The sequence below is a fragment of the Arvicanthis niloticus genome, chromosome 1, assembly GCF_011762505.2.
Source record: "Arvicanthis niloticus isolate mArvNil1 chromosome 1, mArvNil1.pat.X, whole genome shotgun sequence".
Lineage (NCBI taxonomy): Eukaryota > Metazoa > Chordata > Mammalia > Rodentia > Muridae > Arvicanthis > Arvicanthis niloticus.
Genome location: NC_047658.1, coordinates 150283903 through 150306702, shown reverse-complemented (window position 1 = coordinate 150306702; position 22800 = coordinate 150283903). Strand labels below are relative to the sequence as shown.

The 22800-nt window shown below is 45.7% G+C and overlaps 1 protein-coding gene across 4 annotated transcripts in view; it reads left to right on the top strand.

The window, feature by feature from the left end:
* Window positions 1-20285, top strand: part of Dnmbp (dynamin binding protein) — a 95046-nt gene extending 74761 nt beyond the window's left edge. For all 4 annotated transcript variants that reach the window (XM_034506936.2, XM_076921956.1, XM_034506919.2 and 1 more), the window contains 7 exons: window positions 180-284; window positions 10171-10299; window positions 11853-12185; window positions 12618-12797; window positions 14339-14537; window positions 16327-16877; window positions 18923-20285. In XM_034506936.2, the coding sequence (XP_034362827.1) occupies window positions 180-284; window positions 10171-10299; window positions 11853-12185; window positions 12618-12797; window positions 14339-14537; window positions 16327-16877; window positions 18923-19108 (1683 nt within the window). In that variant the 3' untranslated portion in view covers window positions 19109-20285. The remainder of the gene's footprint in view (window positions 1-179; window positions 285-10170; window positions 10300-11852; window positions 12186-12617; window positions 12798-14338; window positions 14538-16326; window positions 16878-18922) is intronic.
* The last annotated feature ends 2515 nt before the right edge of the window (window positions 20286-22800 follow it).

The window sequence follows — 22800 nt, the reverse complement described above, 5'->3', positions numbered from 1 at the left end:
ATGGAGAGGGCAGCAGCCCCAGGACACAGGGCTGTGAGTTCAGTTTGGAAGTAGGCGGTCCACGTGTGTTTCATAATTCAGAGTCACAGAGGCAGGTTCCAAAGCAGGTTTACAGTTTTGGTGGAAGGTCTGGTGAGAGGAAGCCCAGGGTCTCTAAAAGCACTTCTCCTCTTGAACAGCTAAAAGATGAAGTGTTTGAAGAGACAGAAAAGAACTTCCGGATGCAGGAGAGATTGATTAAATCTTTTATCCGAGACCTGTCCCTCTACCTCCAGCATATTCGGGTGAGTGTCGATGTTGCAGTAGTTAGGGACAGTCTTCTGCCATTCACTTGCTCACCCAACACATTGTTTAATGAAAGCAGTCTGGACTGAAATGAATGCTTTTCCACTGGGTATTTTTTATTATTTTTATTGAGTTATTCACCACATTCTCAAGATAAGCACTTTATTTTTTTCTGATTATGGTTTCCCCCCCCATCTACTCTTCCTGGTTCTTCCTCCCTCCCATCTGGATCCACCCCTTTCTGTCCTCGTTAGAAAACAACAGCCATCTAAGGGATAAAAATAAAACCAGATAAAACCAGGCAAGCTGAAACAGGACAAAACAGACAAAAAGAAAAGTCACAAGAAACTGAGGTAAAGAGAAATACTTGTTTGCACATTCAGTAATCCCATAAAAATGCAAAACCTGTTGGGCCTAAAATAATATTAACAGGAACAATGATGAAGCCAGGCATTAGTGGCGCACGCCTTTAATCCCAGCCAGTGGGAGGCAGAGGCTGGCATATCTCTGTGAGTTTGGGGCCAGCCTGGTCTACAGAAAAAATTCCAGGACAGAAAAACCATTTCTCAAAAAAACCAAAAAATGAATACACAAATAACTAAAATAAAAATGAAAATTAATTTTTAAAAAACCCTGACCTGACGTTATAAAACTAGAACCCTCCAAAGATGCCACGTAGCTCTCTGTTGTCATCCACTGCTAAGATTCCTTGGGAGAGAACTAGTACGTGGTCATCACCTGGGGATAGCTTCTGGGTTAGGGATGGGCTGTGTGTGCACGTTTTTTTAAGGCCCCGTCTGGTACAGACCCATGTAGCTCATGGGGACCTGATTCACAGTGAGCCACGCTGCTGCCTCCATCTCTGTGAGCTTGTGTATGCTCGGGTCCTGCTGGGCTTAGAGCCCTTGTTTTCTTGATCTCCTCTGCCCCTGCACTTTTCCCACCTCCTCTTCCTCAGGGTTCCCAATCCTTGAGGGGAGGGATGGGGCTGGGTGATCCGAGGTCTGTCACTCTCTGCATAATGTCTGGCTGTGGGTCTCTGTATGTGTTCCCATCTGCCGTAGGAGGAAGCGTCTCTGATGGTGGCTGAGCACAGCACTGATCTATGAGTGTGGCAGAATGTCATTAGGCATCATTTGATTGCCGTGTTCCTTTTATAGAAGAGTAGGATTTGACTTTCTCCTAAATCCCTGGCTGTCTATCTAGTCTTAGTTCCTGGTCACCCAAGCAGCATCAGGTATGGGCTCTAACTCATGGAGCGGGCCTTAGATCAGACACTGGTTGGTTACAAGCTTTCTGTTACCGTTGTACAAGGGGGTCTCTCGTGCAGGAGACCATGGACCAGAGGGTATGTGGCTGGGCGGTACTTAGGTTTCTCCTTTGGTAGCATGCAGAGGACCTTCCAAGAACACTAGCCAGCAGGAGTGAGACTCCTGGCAGACACCAGCTTGACTCTTCCATGCTCAGTGAGTTGTGTAGGTGTTAGTTTCAGCAAGAAGATCTCACCACCGGTTTGTGGAGAGCCTTTTCAACAGCCTGGGTTGTTTAGGGGATCATGGGACTCCTTTGGCCACAGCTCAGTTAGATACAACCCATTCCCAGGACTGAAGCTTCACTTGGTGATGGGAGATGTCCAGTTGGGACTGTGTTTTCCCTGTCGTTTGTCATTTGGCAGCTTCATTCTGATTGCCTTCATCATACATACATAGTGTAGGAAGCTGCTTCTGAATTAGGTTTGCCTGTGACTCCTCAAACGACCCTTAATTTTAGCCCTCCCTCCTCTTCCCTCTCCCTCCATGTTTGATCTTCTCATCTCAGACCATCCTCTTGTCCTCACCCACCCCCCCAGTCCATCCACATCAGTCCATCCACATCTATTCTATTCTTCTATTTCCCCTTCCCAGGAAGACCTATCCCTCTCCCCAGTCCCATATCCTCCACCTAACCTCTGCTTCTGCAGATTGGGCTTGTTTATCTTACTTAACAGCTAACGTCCACATGTAAGCAAATACACACCACACTTGTCTTTCTGGGTCTGGGTCACTTCACTCGGGATGATGTTTTTCTAGTCCCATCCATTTACCTGGGAATTTCATGGTTTCATTTTTGTAAACAGTGGAGTAATATTCCATTGTGCAATGTACCACATTTTCCTCATCCACTCATGCATTGGTTGACATCTCAGTTATTTCCAGTTTCTGGCTGTTAAGAATAGAGCAGCAATGAACATGGCTGAGCAAGTATCCTTGTGGTGGGATGGAGTGTCCTCTGAGCATATGCCCCAGACTGGCGTAGCTGGATCTATGCCCATCTTTCTGATGAAGTGACACACTGATTTCCATAATGACTTTAGGGGTTTGTAGTCCCACCAGCAATGGATGCGTATCCCCTTACTCCACATCCTCGCCGGTGTGAGCATCCTCTCCAGTGTGAGCATCCTCTCCAGTGTGAGCATCCTCTCCAGTGTGAGCTGTCAGTTGTTGTACTGATCTTGACCATTCTGACAGGCGTAAGATGAAATCTCAAAAGTAGTTTTGATTTGCATTTCCCTGATGGCCAAGGATGTTGAACATCTCTTTCAGTGTTCCTCAGCCATTTGAGTTTCCTCTTTTGAGAATTCTGTTTTGTCACTCCCTGTTTTTAAATTGGAATATTTATTTTCTTGATACCCAGTTTTCTGAGTTCTTTATGTATTTTGGATATCAACCCTTTATCAGATGCATAGTTGGTAAAATTCTTTTTCCATTCTGTAGGCTGCAGCTCTTTCTGAATGATGGTGTCCTTTGCTGTGCAGAAGTGTCTCTGTGTCTTGAGGTCCCATTTATTAATTTTTAACTTTAGTGTCTGTGATCATGGTGTTCTGTTCAGAAAGTCTTCTGTGCCAGAGTTCAAGGCCATTCCCCACTTTCTCTTCTCTCAGATCAGTGTTTCTGCCCTCATGTTTTTAAGACTTTGAGTTTTGTACAGGATGAGAAGTGTGGATCTGCCTGCAGTCTTCTGCATGCAGCCATCCGACTTGACCAGTACCTTTGGTTGAAAATGCTGTCTTTTTCCAGTGTGTATTTCTGGCCTCTTTATCAAAAATCAGGAATCCATAGACGTTGGATATATGTCTGGGTCTTCAATTTGATTCGATTGATCATGTGTCTGTTTTTGTGCCGGTACTATGATGTTTTTATTACTAAAGCTCTGTAATATTATTTAAAATTGGGAATGGAGTAACTCCAGCAGTTCTTTGATTATTCAGGATTGTTTTAGCTGAAAAAGGTTTGTGTTAGGATTTTGATGGGGATTGTTTTGAATCTGTAGGATGGTAGGATGCCATTTTTATTATGTTAACCCTGCTGGTCCTGAGCACGGCCGGTCTTTCCATCCCCTGTTATCGTCTCCGATTTCTGTCTTCAATGTCTTAAAGGTTTTAGTCTCACAAGCCTTTCACTCGTTTGGTTAGAGTTACCCCAAAATATTTTCTATTTTTTGAGGCTGTTGTGAAGGGTGGGTGGTATTTCCGTGAGTTCCTTCTCAGTCTGTTTGTTGTTTATATATAGGAGGGCTACTGATTTTTGTGAGTTAATTTTATATTCTGCCACTTCACTGAAAATGTTTATCAGCTGTAGGAGTTTCCAGTAGAATTTCTAGTGTCACTTATCTATCTATCATAACATCTGCATGTAAAGATACTTTGATGTCGCTCTTGTATTTCTTCTATTTATATGCTGTTGACCTCCTTCAGCTGTTTTATTGCTCTCGTTAAGATTTCAAGTACTATATTGAATGGCTATGGAGCGAGTCTTGTTCCTGATTTTAACAGAGTTGCTTTGAGTTTCTCTCCATTTAAGTTGATGTTGACTGTGAGCTTGGTACAAACTGCCTTTATTATGTTGAGTTATGTCCTTGTATGCCTAATCTCTCCAGGATTTTTAGCATGAAGCCCTCTTCAAGGAGTTAGAGTTTGTGAAAGGCCTTTTCTCCATCTGATGAGATGACCATGTGGTTTTTGTCTTTCGGTTTGTTTACATGGTTGATTACTTTTATCAATTTACATATGTTGCCCCATCCTTGCATTTCTGGGATGAAGCTTACTTGATCATGGTTGATGATCTTTTTGATATGTTCTTGGAGTCTGTTTGTAAGTATTTTATTGAGAATTTTTTGCATCTATGTTCAGAAGGGAAATTGGTCTGTAATTCTCTTTGCTGGATCTTTATCAGGTTTAGGTATCAGAGTAACTAACCTTATAAGACAAATTGAGACAATGTTTCTTGTGTTTCTAGTTTGTATAGTAATTTGAGGAGTATTGGCATAACCTCTTCTTTGAAAGGGTGGTAGAATTCTGTGCTAAAACCATGGCTCTGGGCTCACTTTGGTTGGGCAACTTTTAAAGACTGCTTCTTTCTATTTCACTGGAATGTGTAGGTCTGTTAAAATTGCATATCTGATCTTGAATTAACTTTGTTAGTGGTATGTTTCAAGAAAAGTATCCATTTTTTTTAGGTTTTTCAATTTGATGGCATACAGGTTTTTTAAAAGTGTGTGCTTACGATTCTCTGGATTTCCTCAATGTCTGTTGTTATGACCCCTGTTCACTTCTAATTTTATTAATTTATATGTTCTGTTTTCCACATTTGGATAATTTGGATAAGGGTTTGTCAATCTTACTGATTCTCAAAGAACCAACTCTGTTTTTCATTGATTCTTTGTTTTTTTGTTTTTGTTTCTATTTTATTCATTTTAGACTTGATTTTAATTATTTCTTGACATCTATTCTTTCTGGGTATGATTTTTATTCTTTATGTAGACACTTCGTGCTATGACTCCGCCTCTTAGGACTAATGCCTTCATTGTGTCCCTGAGTTCAGGTAGGCTGTGTTTTCATTTTCATTCAATTCTAGAAAGCTTTTCCTTCTTAATTTCCCATCTTGACCCATTTCTCATTCAGTAGAGAGTAGTTCAGTCTCAGTTTGTAAGCTTTCTGTTGTTTCTGTGGAGGTTGACATCCAGCTTTAATTCATGGTGGTCAGATAGGATGCAGGGAGTTATTTCAACTTTCTTGAGGCTGTTGAGACTACTTTATGTTTGAATATGTGCTCAGTTTCGGAGAAAGCTCTGTGAGGTGTGGAGGACAAGGCATATTCTTTTGTGTTTGGGTGAAATGTTCTGTAGATGTCTGTTGGATTCATTTGGTTTATAACATCTGTGAGCTCCAGTATCTCTCTGTTCAGTTCTTGTTGGGATGTCCTGTCCTTTGCTGAGAGTTGGGTATGAAGTCTCCCACTGTCCAACTGTGAGAGTCAGTATGTGATTTAAGCTGTAGTAGTGTTTGTTCCTTCTGTGAACTTGAGTGTCCTTGTGTTTGGTGCACAGGTGTTAAGAATTGCAGTGTTTCCTTCCCTAGCTCTTCTGATTGGTTTTGGTTTTGAGTCTACTTTTGTCAGGTACTAAAATGGCTACCCCCAAAGTCCATTTGCTTGGAATCTCTCTCCATCCTTTTACCCTGAGGTGATGTCTGCCCTTGCTGTTGAGGTGTGTTTCTTGGCTGCCGCAGAAGCACAAAGCCTGGCTTTGCATTCATTCTGTCAGCCTGTGCCTTTTTATTGGGGAATTGAAACCTGGTCATGAGAGTTGTCAGTGAGCAGTGTCTGTTGGTTCCTGTTATTTTGTTTTTGTGTGCTTTCCTCCCTTTGTTTTGCTGGCCTGAGATTGTTTATTCCTTGTGTTTTCTGGGTGTGATTAACCTCTTCCGATTGAAGTTTTCCATCCAGCACCTTCTGTAGAGTTGTACTTATGGATATTACTGCTTGTATTTGGCTTTATCTTGGAAACTGTTTCTACATCTATTGTGATTGAACGTTTGCTGCATACAGTAGTCTAGGCTGGGATCTGTGGGATCTCTTAGAATTTGTAGAACATCCTTCCAGGCCCTTCTAACTTTCAGAAGTCGGATATTGCTGGGCAGTGATGGTTCACACCATTGATCGCAGCACTTGGGGAGCAGAGGCAGAGGGAGGTGCATCTCTGAGTTTGAGGCCAGCCTGGTATTCAGAGTGAGCTCCAGGACAGCCAGGGCTACACAGAGAAACCATGTCTTGAAAAACTGAGGCAGGAAGTTGGTGGGGAGCAGTCAGGTGTTATTCTAATAGGTCTGCCTTTACATGTTACTTGGTCTTTTCCCCTTGCAGCTTTTAATGTTCTTTGTTCTTTTTTTTTTTCTTTTTTCTTTTTTTTATTTTATTTTATTTATATGAGTATACTGTAGTTGTCAGACACACCAGAAGAGGGCATCGGATGATTGTGAGCCACCATCTGGTTGCTGAGAATTGAACTTAAGACCTCTGGAAGAACAGTCAGTGCTCTTAACCTCTGAGCCATCTCTCCAGCCCCTCTATCTTTGTTCTGTACATTTAGTGTTTCGATTATTTTTATGTGCCGAGGGGGATTTGTTTTCTGGTCCAGTGTATTTGGCATTCTGTATGCGTCTTATACCTTGAAAGACATCTCCTCCTTTAGGGCAGGAAGTTTTCTATGATTTTGTTGCAAATATTCTCTGTGCTTTTGCCTTGGGTTTCATCTTCTTCCTCCAGTCCTGTTATTCTTGTATTTGGTCTTTTCATCCTGCCCCAGATTTCCTGGATGCTTTATGCCTGGAGTCTTAGGTTTAACCTTGTCTTTGACTGAGGTATCCATTTCTTCTGTCTTGTCTTCAATGCCTGAGAATCCTCTGTACTCTGTTGGTGAGCCTTGCCTGAGATTGCTGGTTCGAGTTGCTGTTTTACGTCCACATTTCCCTCAGTTTGGGTTTCTTTATTGTTTGCACTTTCAGGTCTTGAACTGTTTAATTCAGTTCCTTCCACCATTTGCTTTCATAGATTTAAGGGATTTATTCATTTCTTCTCTAAGTACTTTTATTATACCCATAAAGCCTGTTTTAAAGTCATTGTCTTGTGCTTCAGCTGTGTTGACTTTCCTGGGACCTACTGTAGTTAACTGGCTGGCCTCTGGTGGAGACATACTGGCCTGCCTGTTATTGTGATTTTACACTAGCGTTTATAGGCATCTGGGTTTGGGGTGATTGTAATTCTAGGTGTTTATATCTAGTCTTCCCTTTGATGGGTGGGTGTTTCCCCCCCTGGCTTCTGTTGCCCTCTCTAGGGCTTAGGAGAGTGTGGTAGCTGTGGGTTGCCTAGTAGTGAATGCTTCTGGGATCCTGTCAGATGTGGTTTTAGGAATGGGAATGGACTGGAGGGCCAGGAAAGAAAACAGAGTGTTTCATCAGGTTCTGCTTAATCTCCTGGGAATGGCAAGGAGAGGCCACAGCAGGGAGTCTGCTGTGGAACTGGGGATGAGACCAGGGATTGGATTTGGTGGAGGAGGGAGAGAGATCTGAAACTCACCTGTCTACTTCAGTGGCCTACTTCCTTCTCTGGCAGGCTTAGCTGGTAGGTTCCCAGGGAGTGCCTGCTGGAGAGGGGGGCTGGGATAAGGGGATGGATGGTGGGAGGAGCCAAGGTGGGGATCTGTGGAGGTCCCTGCTGAAGTGTTTGAAAAGGGTTTCATGTAGCCCAGGCTGGTCTCAACCCCCCTGTGTTTGTGTATTGTCAGATGGCCTTAACCAGTCTTTTTCCTTAAGTCTTATTTCATTACTTGTGTGTCCCTGTGAGGGTATCTGCATACTTGTGGGTCTGACCTCAGTCCTCGAGAAGAGCAGCATGCTCTGAACCATAGGGCATCTCTCCAGCCCTGGCCTTGAACTTCCAATTGCCCTGCCTCCATCTTCTGAGTGTTGGGATTTCAGGTGTGAGCCGCCATAACCCTTGCAAGGTTGAACTGTTGGAACCATAGATCCTTAAGCGAATAGAAGAAGCCAAAGGGCACCAGGTGGGCTCAGGTCATTGCTGATCTCTCAGAATTCTCTCAATTTATTAGAATGCCATGTGTAGGCACTGCAGGGTGTCTGCTACATCCTCATCACAAGTGAAATATATAAGAGAACCAAGAGCAAGCTGAGGGTGGTGGTGTTTCCTAGCACTGAGGAGGCTGAGGCAGGGGGATTGCTGTGGGTTTGATGCCAGATGAGACTGTCTCAAAAAAAACTTTAAGTAAAAAATGACCAGGGTATAAGACAGGGATACTGACAGCCATCCCACAGGTGGCTCTGTGTGACTCTGACCACTGGCAGTGCAGGTTAGGCGATAATGCTTGAGTGTTACAGACATAAAGTGAAAGGCCCTTCCCAACAACAGGTGGACCAGAGAGGCCGCAGCAGAGGCGGCAGCACATATGCAGCAGCTCACTGGCTATATACTGTTGCATACATTGCACACGGTTGGTACTTAGGGACTTTAAAATATTTTTGTTTGTTCCTTTTTTGAGGTAAAATCTTATGTTGTTCAGGCTAGCCTCAAATTTACTACATAGCCAAGGATAACCATGAGCTGCTCCTCCCACCTCCAGCTTTTGAATGCTGTGATTATTGTCTTGCACCACCATACCCTACGTACAGTTCTTAAACATAAAGTTAGAAAACAGTCACTTGTACATTATGAGTTCTCCACTAGAGAAGAGTTAGGAGACTCTGCAGTTTATTGTGCTGACAGAATGTAGGCTTTCAGATATACGAAGGACTCCCCATATGTATGTGGTTTTAAGTAAAATACCTAAAAATATTATAAACTATTAATGTGTGAGACACAGATGCATTTTGCTATGGGGATTTTTGTTGACTCTTGGAATATACTCATGGAGATTTTATGCATTTGGGTTTCATTTGCATTAATATCAAAATAGTAGGCATTTTCTAAACTTAAAAATGTCAGTCAGCATACCAAGTAGACAAAAACAACAACAACAACAACAAAAAACCTAGTTTAGGACTCAGAAACAGACACACAGAGTTGGAGCCTCTCTTGTGCAGTTCGCTTCTCCAGCACAAGATAACTGAACCAGCAAACGCTACTTTCTGTGTTCTTGGAGCTCACTCTCAGTGGGCGCGGATGAGGGGACCAGAACATGGCTTAGTGAGTCACATCCACTGCTGGAAGAGATTTGCTGTAGTGGTGGGAGGTCACCGGGGAGCCAGAGTCAGTGCGGGAAGCAGGAGGGTTTGTCGTGAGGGAGGTTGAATTGGCAGTCCCAGGGAAGGCAGCTGATTGCTATTGACTGTCCAGGGACAGTTGGTTCTGAGTTGGTTCACTTATGGTGAATTAAGAAACTGTTGGGTGCTTGGTTTGACAGTTTGGTACTTAAAATCAGGACAGTACAGAAAAAGTTAGCATGGCCCCTGGTCATGGATGACACACATATGCGATGCCTCCCATATTAAAAAAAAAAAAAAAAAAAAAACTCTTTCGGGTTCATGCCCTTCAAAGAATTTAAGTTTGATTCCCAACCACTTTGGACTGGTAGCTCACAGTCTGTAAGTCCTGCTCCAGGGGATATGGTGTTCCTTCTGGCCTCTACAAGTGTCCACAAGCACGTACACATATAAATTTTCTTTGTTTTGTTTTGTTTTGTTTTTTCAAGACAGGGTTTCTCTGTGTAGCCCTGGCTGTCCTGAAACTTACTAATTCTGTAGACCAGGCTGGTCTATAACTCAGATCTGCCTGCCCCTGCCTCCTGAGTGCTGGGATTAAAAGTGTGTACCACCACCATCATCCAGGGTATAAAAAAAATGTCAAATTGATAAATGCACCAGGTTTCTATGTGTCTACAGTTCTTTTCTCTGTGCCCATACATCACTTATACAGGCATGCTTGTTTCTGAGTGAAGATGCCGCACGAGACGGGGGATTTGCTTTCTAGGGTCATCAGTGCAGGCTGCTGTGCAGGGTGGCTGACGAGACCCGGAAGCTCTTTGTGTTTTCACTCCTGTCTTTCTCATGGGCTCCAGGAATCTGCTTGTGTGAAGGTGGTGGCAGCCATGAGCATATGGGATCTGTGCATGGAGAGGGGACATCATGACCTGGAGCAGTTCGAGAAGGTGCATCGCTACATCAGTGACCAGCTCTTCACACGGTTTGTAAGTGACTTTGTCCGGCCACCTTTTCAAGGCGTGGCTCCCTTCCCAGGATCCTCTCACAGGGCTGCTCACACAGAACTCCCTTCCACAGAGGCAAGAGGCATCAGGGTTTGTGTTAGTGCTAAAGGCCACACACATTGCCTAGGCACTTCCAAAGAGCAGTGGGGCTATGTAATTGTGTGGGTCTGTTAGAGCTCCCTCCTTGCAGGGAATGCAGGGAAATCCTTTTAATACTATGCTACTAGAGCTGAGGTTGGCTTAGCTGACAAAGGGCTTGAGGACCTAAGTTTGTTCCTTTCTTTCCTTTTCTCTTCTTTGTTTTGCTTTCTTCTTTGGTTTTGTTGTTTTTGTTTTTTAAGACAGGGTTCTCTACAGAGCCCTGACTATCCTGGAACTCACCATATAGACCAGGCTAGCCTCCACCTGACAGAGATCTTTCTGCCTCTACCTCCTGAATTCTAGGATTAAAGATATGCACCACCACTGCCTGGCCTGAGGACCTAAGATCTATGCCCAGTACTCTTGTTAAACAATAGCAGGTGTGGTAGCACACGCTTGTTCTCAGCACTGGGGAAGGACAGGTAGCTTGCTTGGCCAGTCATCAAGCGTACTTAGTGTATTTCAGGACAGAAAGGTCCCCTGAAACACTACACCTATGGTATCCTCTAGCACCCACACATGCATGCTCCTACACACATCAGATAATATGATATCAAATACATATCTATGTTTTTATGTGTGTAGTGGCATATCATCATTGTCCACATCTGTCTTTCTAGAAGGAATAAAAGAAAAATACCCGCTGAAAAGCAAAAGTGGGCTTTACCATGCAGTAATCACTTATCAGTGGTTCCCAACCTTCCTAATGCTGCGACCCTGTAATACAGTTCCTCGTACTGTGGTGACCCCAGCCATAACATTATTCCATTACTCCCTCATGACTGTCATTTTGTTACTGTTATGAGTCGTAAATATCTGATATGCAACCCCTATGAACTGGTCGTTTGACCCCTAAATGGATTGCTAGCCATAGGTTGAGAACCACTAGCCTAGAAACTGAGGGAGAGGATGCAGTCCCAGACTTAAGCACTCAGATTGAGCTCCTAGACAAGGAGACAAGGGTCTGTGGCAGGGAAACCACACAGACTAATCACACACGCACTTTGCTATTCAGCAGCAAAGAAGCTAAAAAGAGAACAGCCTAGCTGGCAAAGGCCCGAGTGTGAGAATTGCCAGGTAAATCCTGGCAGGGTGGGGCTGTGGGTCTGCACAGGGTCACCTTGGCCCTAGAGTGAGGAAAGTTATAAGACATGACCGAATCAACCTGAGAGTCCTTTGCAGACAGAAAGTAGGTACTCACCAGCTGAGAACATGCTTTTCTGTTTTGTTTTGTTTTGTTTTGCTTGAGACTGCTTCTCTGTGTGGCCCTGGCTATTCTAGAACTCACTTCGTAGACCAGGCTGGCCTTGAAATCAGAGATCCTGCTGCCTCTGTCTCCTGAGTGTTGGGTTAAAGGTGTGTCTGGGTGTAAGGTGCCTCTCTTGTCCCCACAGAAGGAGAGGACCGAGCGGCTTGTCATCAATCCCTTAAACCAGTTGTTGAGCATGTTCACGGGGCCCTACAAGCTGGTGCAGAAGCGTTTCGACAAGCTCCTGGACTTCTATAACTGCACTGAGCGTGCGGAGAAGCTTAAGGACAAGAAGACTCTGGAGGAGCTGCAGTCAGCCCGGAACAACTACGAGGCCCTGAACTCCCAGCTGCTGGACGAGCTGCCCAAGTTCCAGCAGTACGCCCAGAGCCTGTTCACCAACTGCATCCACGGCTACGCCGACGCCCACTGTGACTTTGTGCAGCAGGCCCTGGAGCAGCTGCAGCCCCTGCTGTCGGTGAGTCCTTCCCTGCAGGGCCGTGCCAGCTCTGAGGTACAATTGGTACTTTCTGGACTTCATGGTAGGGTCATTAGGTCCTGCCTCCCAGGAATTCTTGGTCCATTCATGGTGCTGTGAAGCCTGAGGTGGTTCAATCATCGGTTTCCATCTTAAGGGCTGGCTCAAGCAGTGGCCCTGTCTTGTCTCTTGCATCAGCTGCCATTTTGGTAATAATCCAGCCAACTATTGCTGAATTAGTGTGGTCACCTAAGACCATCAGAAAACACATATTTACATTATGATTCATAACAGTAGCAAAATTACAGTTATGAAAAAGCAGTGAAAATAATTTCATAGTTGGGGTCACCACAACATAAGGAACTGTATTAAGGGAAGGGTGAGAACTGCGCCTCTAAAGACTTTTCCTGTTCTGACTCGCACGGTCTGCAGTTACTGAAGGGCACCGACCGAGAAGGCAACCTGATCGCCATCTTCCATGAGGAGCACAGCCGGGCTCTCCAGCAGCTCCAGGTCTTCACCTTCTTCCCCGAGTCCCTCCCAGCTCCCAGGAAGCCCTTTGAGAGGAGAACCACAGACCGCCAGTCATCGCGGAAGACCCTTCTGGGCATGGTGAGTAGGCACCTAGCATGGCTCCTGGACTGACTGTACACACCTGGCATCTAAGCATGTCTGCTCACTCCTCATCTCTACTCCAGATGGGAGCTGAGAACCACCAGCCCTCCATCACAGGGTCAGTCCTGCATCACAGGGCCGGTCCCAGGCTTTACTGAGCTAAGGTGTGGAGCTGCCAGGACATGCGCACCGTGCAAGTACACGTATTTAATATTTAATATCGAGCAGCCTGCTGTGCTTCTGAACAGTGCAGTGGGAGTTTTGACTTTTCATGATAAAGGGAGAACCGGGAGGTTGGGCCTGTCTATCTCGGGCTGCTTCCCAGGCATCACTGTTGTGGTTGCTGGTACCCAGCTGGGGCCACCTGGAGTTTTGGTGTGCATTTCAAGCTGCCTCGGATCTTAGGAAAGCATTGTACCCTGATGAGTTGATTAAGAGAAATGAGTCAGGCCTGTTTTTGATCTTGTATTAGGAAAGCTAACAGCCAAACTATTAATGACTTCTTTGCTTAGGGTAGCATTGTGGTTTTGTTTTTTTAACATAGGTCTTTCGTATTTTAAATTTGGGGGTAAGATACATCAGATCATGTGGGCTCCTAGGCAGAAGGACCACAGTCCACCCTGCTTAGGCCTTGGCTCCATAAAATCCCATGAGCGTTCGTTTGCTTACAAGGGAGGATTAGATTTACTCTTGCCTTTAGGTTTTCATGTTTAAGATTTTTATTTTAGATTATGTGTGTAGGTACATGTGGACTCCAAAAGAGGGTATTGGATGCTCTGGGGCTCCAGTCATGGATGGCCATGAGCTGTCTGACATGGGTGCCCGGGTCTTCTGCAAGAGCAGTGAGTGCCCTTGACCCCTGGACCATCTCCCCAGCTCCCCCTTTTAATCTAACTGGTTATTTAGGTTTATCTAACAATAATATAAGACCTAGTGATATACTTGGTATATGGAATTCTTTGTTTTCATTTTAAAATTTATTTTAGGAGCTGGAGAGATGGCTCAGAGGTTAAAAGCAATGACTGCTCTTCCAGAGATGCTGAGTTCAATTCCCAGCAACCACATGGTGGCTCATAATCATCTGTAATGGGATCTGATGCCCTCTTCTGGCCTGCAGGCATATGTGCAGGCAGACCACTGTAACATAAATAAATAATCTTGTTTAAAATTGTTTTCCTTTACTTTGGTACTAGCAATTGAACCCAAAGCCTTATACTACATGTTAAAAAATATTCTCTGTCTCTGGGCTACAGCACCTCCCCAGCCCCAGAACTTTGACTGTTTAGTAGCAATTTAATCAGATTTTTGTTTTGTTGTTGTTTTGCATAAAGTAAGGGTGTGAGCTTGCCTCAGAGCTTCAGAGACTTTAAAACATTGCACTGTGATTTTTACCTAGCACAGCCTGACGTGATTATAAAAGTGTCTTTTGTTGGGTGGCTCAGGGCTGGTTCCTCTCTCCTGCCATAGCAGGCTGAGACTAAACGTGGCTGCCAGGGTGCCGGCCAGAGGTTTCTTATTGGTCCTGTTCTGCCTTTCAGCCAAGCTACATGCTGCAGTCAGAGGAGCTCCGGAGCTCCCTGCTGGCGAGGTACCCACCGGAAAAGCTCTTCCACGTCCAGCGGAACTTCAACGCCGCTCAGGACTTGGACGTCTCCCTTTTGGAAGGTGACCTGGTGGGCGTGATCAAAAAAAAGGACCCCATGGGCAGCCAGAACCGCTGGCTTGTGGACAATGGAGGTGAGCACTGGGCAGTCAGACTCTGAGGAGAAAGACGTGTGAGCCTTTGATTAGGGGGAAGTAACTGTAGAATTGTCCTGATTTCTAGAGTATGTAAGCCGGGGTTGATCCTAAAGCTGCCTGCTTCAGATTGCTTTTGTTTTGACAACTTTCAGAGACAGTTGTGGTATTTATTTTTCCTGAAGATGTTGCTGTGTTTGTCCTTTGCCTTCTGATTCTGTAAAGTGTGTGTGAACTAAAGCCTGTGTTTTTGTCAGCTTTCCCCTGCAGCAATGTTCATGGGTGTTTAGAGAGTGACTTGAAATCAAACAGTTCCTAGCTTTCTTTTTTTTTTTGAGGAGGATTGTGAACTCTAGTGTAATCCTTTTCCCCACAGTTCTAAAATGCAGCAAGTTGAGAAAAACAGGGCTTTTTCAGAGAACCCTCGTGTCAAAACCTGAATTGAGTTACAGGAAAGAATTTGTAATCCTAACTTACCTTATGAAATAGATAAGTATTTGACATTCCTCAAATCAAAAAACTATGAGTTCCAAAGACCGTGGCCCAAGTATTCTGGGGACCTAGTCCAATTTTAGCATTTTGGGGTTTAAAAGCAACTTCATGAGGTGGCTCAGTTGACAGTGCTTTACCAGTCTGAGGTTAGAATTCGGACCCAGAATCCATATAAACAGCCAGATGACATGCCTCACTCTGCATCCAAAGACAGCCTCTCATGTGGGGGACCCAGGAGAGTCCCTTGGCTCTAGAAAGCTGGAATTCCCACATAAAGAGAGTCATAGGACCAAAACAAAGACAAAGTTCCATGAGACTAAAATAATCCCAGCATTTAAGTAAAAGGAAACCATGAAGGAAGCACTCCCCACTCTAGGCGTCACGTGAACAGGGTCCTTCGGTTTCTCTTTCTTAAGAAACACTTGTGTGTTTGAAATGTGTGGCCGAGAGCCCTCTGTCACCATCAGGCTGTTTGTGAAGCAAGCACATGCTGGACACGGCTGTGTGCTTGTCCCAGGGATCCCTGACCCTAAGATAGTTCTGATGTGTGGAGGGGAGGAACAAGTGTAGGTGGCCTCTGTGAGGGACTCAGTACAGGGACGGCCTTGAAATCCATCTTTGCCAGACATGGTGTATTTAAACTTAAGCCCACCCAAGTCTCCTCTCAGTTTAGTAATGCTCTGGAGATCCTGTCACATTTTCTTCTGTGCCACTGCCAAAGTCAGCAAGGCTGGCCTTCAACTCTCAATAATCCTTCTGTCTCAGTCTCCTGAGTGTTGAGGTTACAAGTGCCGGCTACTTGATTTTCGATTCTGTTTTGTCACCACCATGTCAATTGTCCACAGACACATTGTCATTTTAGGGTTATATAAGAATGACCTAGAAGTTAGCCTCAGATATGGGTACAGATACAGACATCTTCTGGTGTTGGATGTTGCTGGTGTTGGATCCACCAACTGTGGATCACTAAGCGTTTGATTTTGTCACTCTTGACCTAGGATTTTTGTTTTTGCTTTTTGAGTATGGTGATTTAGTGCATTTTGTCTGTGCACCACATATGCCTGTTGGAAGCCAGAAGGTGGTGTCGGGCCTCCTGGAACTGGAGTTATGGATGGTTGTGACTGCCATGTGGGTGCTGGGAATTGAACCCAGGTTGCTGGAAGAGCAGCCTGTGCTCTTAACTGCCCAGCCATTGCTCCAACCCCACTGACCTAGTTTTTAAACAGTACTTTGTAAATTCCTTGATATCCCCCACTCCTCTTGCTCCAGGCCATAGCTGTTTTCTTTCCTTCTGCAGTCACCAAAGGCTTTGTGTACAGCTCCTTCCTGAAGCCTTACAATCCTCGCTGCAGCCATTCGGATGCCTCGGTGGCCAGCCATTCCTCCACAGAGTCTGACCACAGTGGCTCCTCCCCCAGCTTCCATCGCCAGAACAGCAACAGTGCCTTGACCTTCAACTCCAACAGCATGACTGTGTCCTTCACCTCAGGACTTGCCCTGAAGCAGCCTCAGGATGCATCTCCACTGAAGGAATGTGTCCAAGAAACTCTCAGTGTGTCCTCGAACACGGGGAGTCCAGAAACTGTACCTGCTACGTGCTCTTCAGACCCAGGCTTTTCCTGCCAGCGCAGGCCAGGAAACCCTGCAGATGGCGCCAGAGAAATCATCCAACCCTCTTCAACCTTGAGGGGCTGCCAGCGGGGCTCTCTGCATTCAGAAGTGGTCGGTTACTATGTGCCAGGGCGAAATGACCAAGGCAGTGACTCCGTAAAAGGAGCTTTAAGAGCCTGTCAGACTCCAGAAGACAGAGACAGAGGGCTAAGAAGCAGTGAGACAGAAGGCAACCAGGTATGTACAAATGAGAGACCCCCAAAGGGAGATCCCCACTCAAGTCTCAGGAAGTCGTGCACCCAAGGACTCTTGAGAGACCAGCTCGATGCAAACACATGAGGCAGTTTAATATTAGAGCTCTGGGTCAGCACGTATCTCACTCAGGAGACAGAGGAGCTGACCCTGAGGCTTAAAGGTTTAGGGCTTTTATAGGCAAGGGGTGGGGGAAGTGGGAGATTTTCATGTGGGTACACATGATTGGTTGCTTTATATTTTTGAACATCAGCAGGCTGTGGCAGGCCCAAAAGGGAGAAGGGTGGAAGAACACCAGATGGCCCATTACTCATTTGGACATATCTCTGTTCTTTTAAGGATGTCTTTGCATACTTTTTATCTTTCATGGCCAGCCAGTTTCTTGGATGATTCAACAGGCCTTTGTCTTGTAACTCCACATCCTCTGTGGCTGACTAACTGGGCCCAAACCTGCTGACAGGCATTTTTAACTATTTAGGTTAGGGAAAAGGAATCACAGGGCCCTGCTATTCTTATTAATTTGGGCCTATTTCAAAATTTTCTTTCACGGACACCCCACCCCGGGGTAGCTCCAGAGCGTGGCCAGATCTGGAGAGGCCCACACAGGGCTGTAAACCTAGTCCTGTCCCCCCTACATGTCCCAAAACCATGTACACACACGCGCACGTGCGCGCACACACACACTGCCAGGCCATCCCCAGGGCCCTTCTGCCTTCTCTCTGGGCATTTAAAAGATGAAGCCTGTTTTTTACTCTTCAAACCCGTGAATCTTTCCAGTGTGTGGCGCCTTTGCTGTTGAAGCCACTGCCCGTTCATGCTTTTACCCACCCAGCTATATATTTAGTCCTAGAGTCTAGAAAGACCAGCGCTGTTTCGGTTTTGTTTTGTTTTTTTGTTTTTTTGTTTGTTTGTTTTGGTTTTGCACAGCCTGCTTATGCCTTAAAGGCAGGAGTCACTTTTCTGTTTCACATTTGGTCCCCCCATGTTGATTTGAGGCTGCACCTTTGTTGCTGAGGCTCACACAGCAGCGGGTTTCTCTCCAGCGTTAGGAGATATGGTCTGTGTTTGTCGTCTCTGTTGGAGTCTAGATTCCAAAGGCCAGTTCTGGCTCTCCTGCCACAGCTGAGAGAAGCTGCTGGCTTCTCTCTGGTGATGCTTTCTGCTGACAGCTTAGGACAGATGTCCCAGTTCTGAACTGAGTGGACAGCATTTTCTGACCTACTGACAGGGCACTCAGTTCTAGCCCATCTGGCCCCTGGGGCATCATGGCCTCCACCATCACAGAGCACACTCCACCCCCATGTTGTTCTCCATTTATGCCACCTATAGATCGACCTTTCCGGCTTTAAGAATAATTGTGTATTATTACGTTAGTTTGGTTTGGGGTTTTTTTCTTTCCTGTTCTGGGTTTGGGGCAGACCAAGCCCGTGCGCTGAGCTATTCTAATTGTTCATTTCTAGGTAGAATACAGAATCGGGGCATAGGAAGGTTGAGTCACAGCTCACACCTCTTCCATGTTCACCAACGTTCGGTCTGTTCTCTCAGACCGTGCTGAACAGTGCAAAGCTCTGCGGTTTCCCAGAGGTCTTTGTTTTTGAAACACGGCCTACTGTGACTCCCAGGCTGGTCTCCAGTTGGTGGCACTCCTCCTGCCTCTGCCTCCTGAGCCCAGGGATGACAGCATTCGCCACCATATGCAGATGGTTTCAGTTTTCTTCTCCTCTGCCCTGTTCATTGTGGAATACTCCAATCGTATATAGCCATTAAAACTCTAAGTTAAATCAGATTAGAAATTCAACTTTTAGCTCGGTGGGTAGTGGCACACACCTTTAATCCCAGCACTCTGGAGGCAAAGGCAAGTAGATCTCTTGAGTTTGAAGGCAACCAGGGCTACATAGAGAAACTGTCTCGAAAAACCGAAAAAGAAAACTCTGCTTTCAGGCCCACAGGGCAGAGCAGTTGTACAGTACAGACTGTGGCCTCCACAGCAACGCTGCCCGCAGGTTTCTAATCCTCTCTCCCTCACACAGGTCTATTTTGCCATCTATACCTTCAAGGCACGAAACCCAAATGAACTGAGTGTGTCAGCCAATCAGAGACTCAGGATCCTTGAATTTAAGGACGTCACAGGCAATACAGAGTGGTGGTTGGCTGAAGTTAACGGAAGGAAGGGCTACGTTCCATCCAACTATATCCGGAAAACGGAGTACACCTGAGCCAAGTTACGTCCTGTCCCCCCTTGCTGCCGCTTTCAGTCCGCCAGAAGGTTCTGGTGGGCTCCAGGCGCCTGCTCCCAAGCAAGGCCCCACCACACTGCCTATCCATAACGCGGAGCGCAAGATAAGCTGATAAGCGTTGTTCTGATTGGGTTGTACACTTTGATGCTCGCTAGAATTTGAAGTGGGTGGACCCCAAAGGTTTGCCAGTGATTCCGTGTCCACAAGAAGCAGGCCAAGTGCTGGTGTCAGCTTTGGGAAATGAGGCGTTCCCAATCAGAAAAGCGGTATTGTGCGCGGGAAGCTGTGCCAGCGTCAGAAGACGCTAGTATTGGTTGCTGTGTACTCCGTGGTGACAGGATGAGGAGGAGCAGGCTCCCAGAGCTCTTCCATCATGTCTCCATACACGGTAACAGTTTTGTCAAGATCACACCAAACCTGGTGTGTCGAAGTGTCTGAGACACTGCCGTGCCCGGCAGCCTCCTCTCTCTGATACTTGCCCCTCATTCCTAGTTCCTAACATGCTAACCTTTCGCTGCTTCCCCGTTGAATGTTTACAGTCTAACTTACTTATGACCGTGTGTCTGGAAGGTTCTCTTACCTTGTCGAGCATGATCATCTGCCTCTTCCCTGACACTCACTTCATCTTTATTTGATCTCTGTAGTTATCTCCCAACCTTTCTTCCTGCACTGACGGTCTTCCCTAGACTAGCGGGCTTTGGCACTCCGCCAGCCACTGAAAGTATTCATTCTGCCTCCCCACGTGCTCAAGACAACCCACGGAGCTTATTTGAAGTAGGCAGGGTCAGTGGCCGCAGAAGCTTGTCTTAGAGTTGAAAATAAGAATTTTCTTTCTCACCACCGACTGCCATACTTGAGAGACAGTATTCAAAGCCAGAGAAATGCTCAAGTGCCTAGTGGGACCTCACACCCAAGGCTGGAGGCGTCCCAACCCCTCATGTGAAGAAGTGGCCCCAGAGATGGGTCTCAGCATGGGACTCCAGATCTTCCCGCCCTTCCAGCTGCACGTTTGGCCTTAAAATCCTGGTGAGTCAGGACACGCCTATGGACACCCATCCACGGCTGCACCACTGGTCAGAGCCTCTTATGAAGTGTTTATATTTAGAAATGTTTATATTTCCGTAGCTATTTTATAAATAAAAGCATTTCTATTGACCATGTGTGTTTCCTCCATCTTGAATCTGAACCTTTATTCTCATCTTTATCCAGCTGAGTCAAAGAGGGCCTGTTTTCTTCCAATACTAAGACAGTTTTCTGGTCATATATTTGAGTCATTAATCCAGTTTGGGGCTTTCTTTTTTTCTTTTTGGGGAGTGGCATGGGGGTGATCTTGATATGTAACCAAGGCAGGTCTCAAGTAAGATCCTCCTGCCTCACCTGGGTGGTGGGGTTGTAAGCGTATGTATCCGGACGGCCAGCTTTGATTTTTTTTTTTTTTTTTTTTTTAAATATAGTACAAGGTGTTGGACGTGTGGCATGCACTTGTAATTCCAACTCTTAACTGATTTAGAGTTTTTCATTTCTAGGGCTTGGTTTCCTCTGCATTTCTTTGTTTTTGCAGAGTTTTTAATGTAAATTCTTAAGTCTCTCATCCTAGGAGTCCAATCCCGTGTTTAGGTTCTTGTAGTAAGAATTCTGGAATTTTGGTTTCCTAAAAAAACAAAACAACCAAACCGAAACAACAACAACAAAAAACAAACAAACAAAAACCCTAAACCATAAGAATATGCTTTTGTTCCAATCCCAGGTGTAGTGTTAGATGCCGGCTGCCTCCGACAGCCGCTCCAAAGCAGCTGACCTTGATTTGCCTCGAGCAGAAGCGTGGTTTTGCCAGCTTCGGATAGTTTCTGTGATTGTGTGACATTTGGAATTCTGGGAACTTTTCAAGGGTATCTAAATGTGGGATCCCCTTGAAATGGGTGGGCGTTGGTCATTTAGGGAGGTTGGTTTCCATTTGTTAGTAGCTGTGGTCAAAGAAGAACCAAAAGGCATTAGATTCGAGAATTTTCCTAATTCCTCTCAGCCGTAGGTCAGTTCCAGGGAGGAGGAGAGTAGGAAAAAGAACCCACAAAGTAACAAAGACCAGCTACAGCTTCTGAATTCTTTCCTCTGTGAATATTAGTGTTCTCACCATAAAGCAGTTAGTTCCCATGTGAGCAAGACTATTGATCACTGTTCCCCGGCAGCCTGCACAGCACCGCTCAGTACTATGAAAGTGGGCAGGAAATCTGGCTCTGGTTGGCAAGCGCGCAGCCCCACAGGTGAACCCACTAGTGCTATCCTGCTCAGTGCCTTTAATATCAAACTGCCCTCTAAATTCTTATCCCTACCCATAAACTAATGCAGCTCTCAGACCTTATCAGAGAAGCGTCTTTGTGCAGTGGACTGTTAGTATTCTGTCTAAACTCCACCTCCACAGTTACCTGGCAACAGCCAGGTATGCTCCTCCCCACAGTTACCTAGAAACAGCCAGGTAGGCTTGGTCCACTATAAAAGGGGCTGCTTGCCCCCTCCTCTCTCTCTTAATCTCTTACCCTCTTACTCTCTTGCCTCTCTGTCCCCTCCCCCCTTCTCTTCCTCTCTCTCCACGTGGTCATGCCCGGCCTCTACTTCTCTTCTTCCTCTTCTCTGCTTCTCTCTCTCTCTCTCTCTCTCTCTCTCTCTCTCTCTCTCTCTCTCTCTCTCTGCCTCTACTACCCTCCTGGCTCCCCTCCCCATGCCCTCAATAAACTCTATAAACTCTATTCTATACTATACCAGTGTGTGACTGGTCCCTCACGGGAAGAGATGCCTCTACATGGGCCCGATGAGACATCCCCTTCCCATACCTCTCCACACACCCACAGAACATACTCTCCTTATCTCTTTATCTTTTTATAAACACTTCATGGTTGATGGTTAGACATAAACTCACAACTGGTCAGAGTGCAGGGGGGAAGCGCACAGCCACAAATGATATGGATGTTACAGATACCACAGTTAAGAGACCATCAGAGAAGGCGGGGGGGGGGGGGGGGGAGAAAGATTGTAAGGGTCAGAGGTCAGGGAGGGCTGGAGCAAAACTAGACAGGACAGGAAAAATGCCTTGATGACAAGACCAAGCCAGTCAACATTCTAGAGAGAAAGGGTTCATGAGCACACAGGCACACACCCCCTTAGTTAATCAAGGGGCTGTGGACAGTTACTGACTTCTGGAGGAGCGTCTCAGTTTTAGAGACTCTAGGGAGGTCGACTACACTCCGATGGATGGCCCTGACCTCACAAGTATACGAACAGCACAAATTAGAGTTGACACTTATTAAACAGAAACCAGGAAGCTGGGGGTCTGGGCGTGATCCGAGGACTTAGGGAGATGAGTGTGGATCGAATATGATCAAATACATTATGTGAAGTGCAATAAAATATTTTAAAATTAATTATATCCAATAATTCATGAGTTAGGCATTCTGTAGTATGTATATGATTTAAAATGTTGCTTGTGATAAACTTACACAATTTTTGCCAAAGGAAAAAGGATGGCGAAAACAACCCAGTGTAAACAGCCAGTTGGAAGGGGGCTTGAGGGCTCGAGGACCTCAGAGCTGATGACTAAATAGCAAAACCATGCAGGCTTCATTAAAAGGCATTGCCTGGTTTGGAGGGAATGGCCTGGAAGATGAGCGGATCAAAGG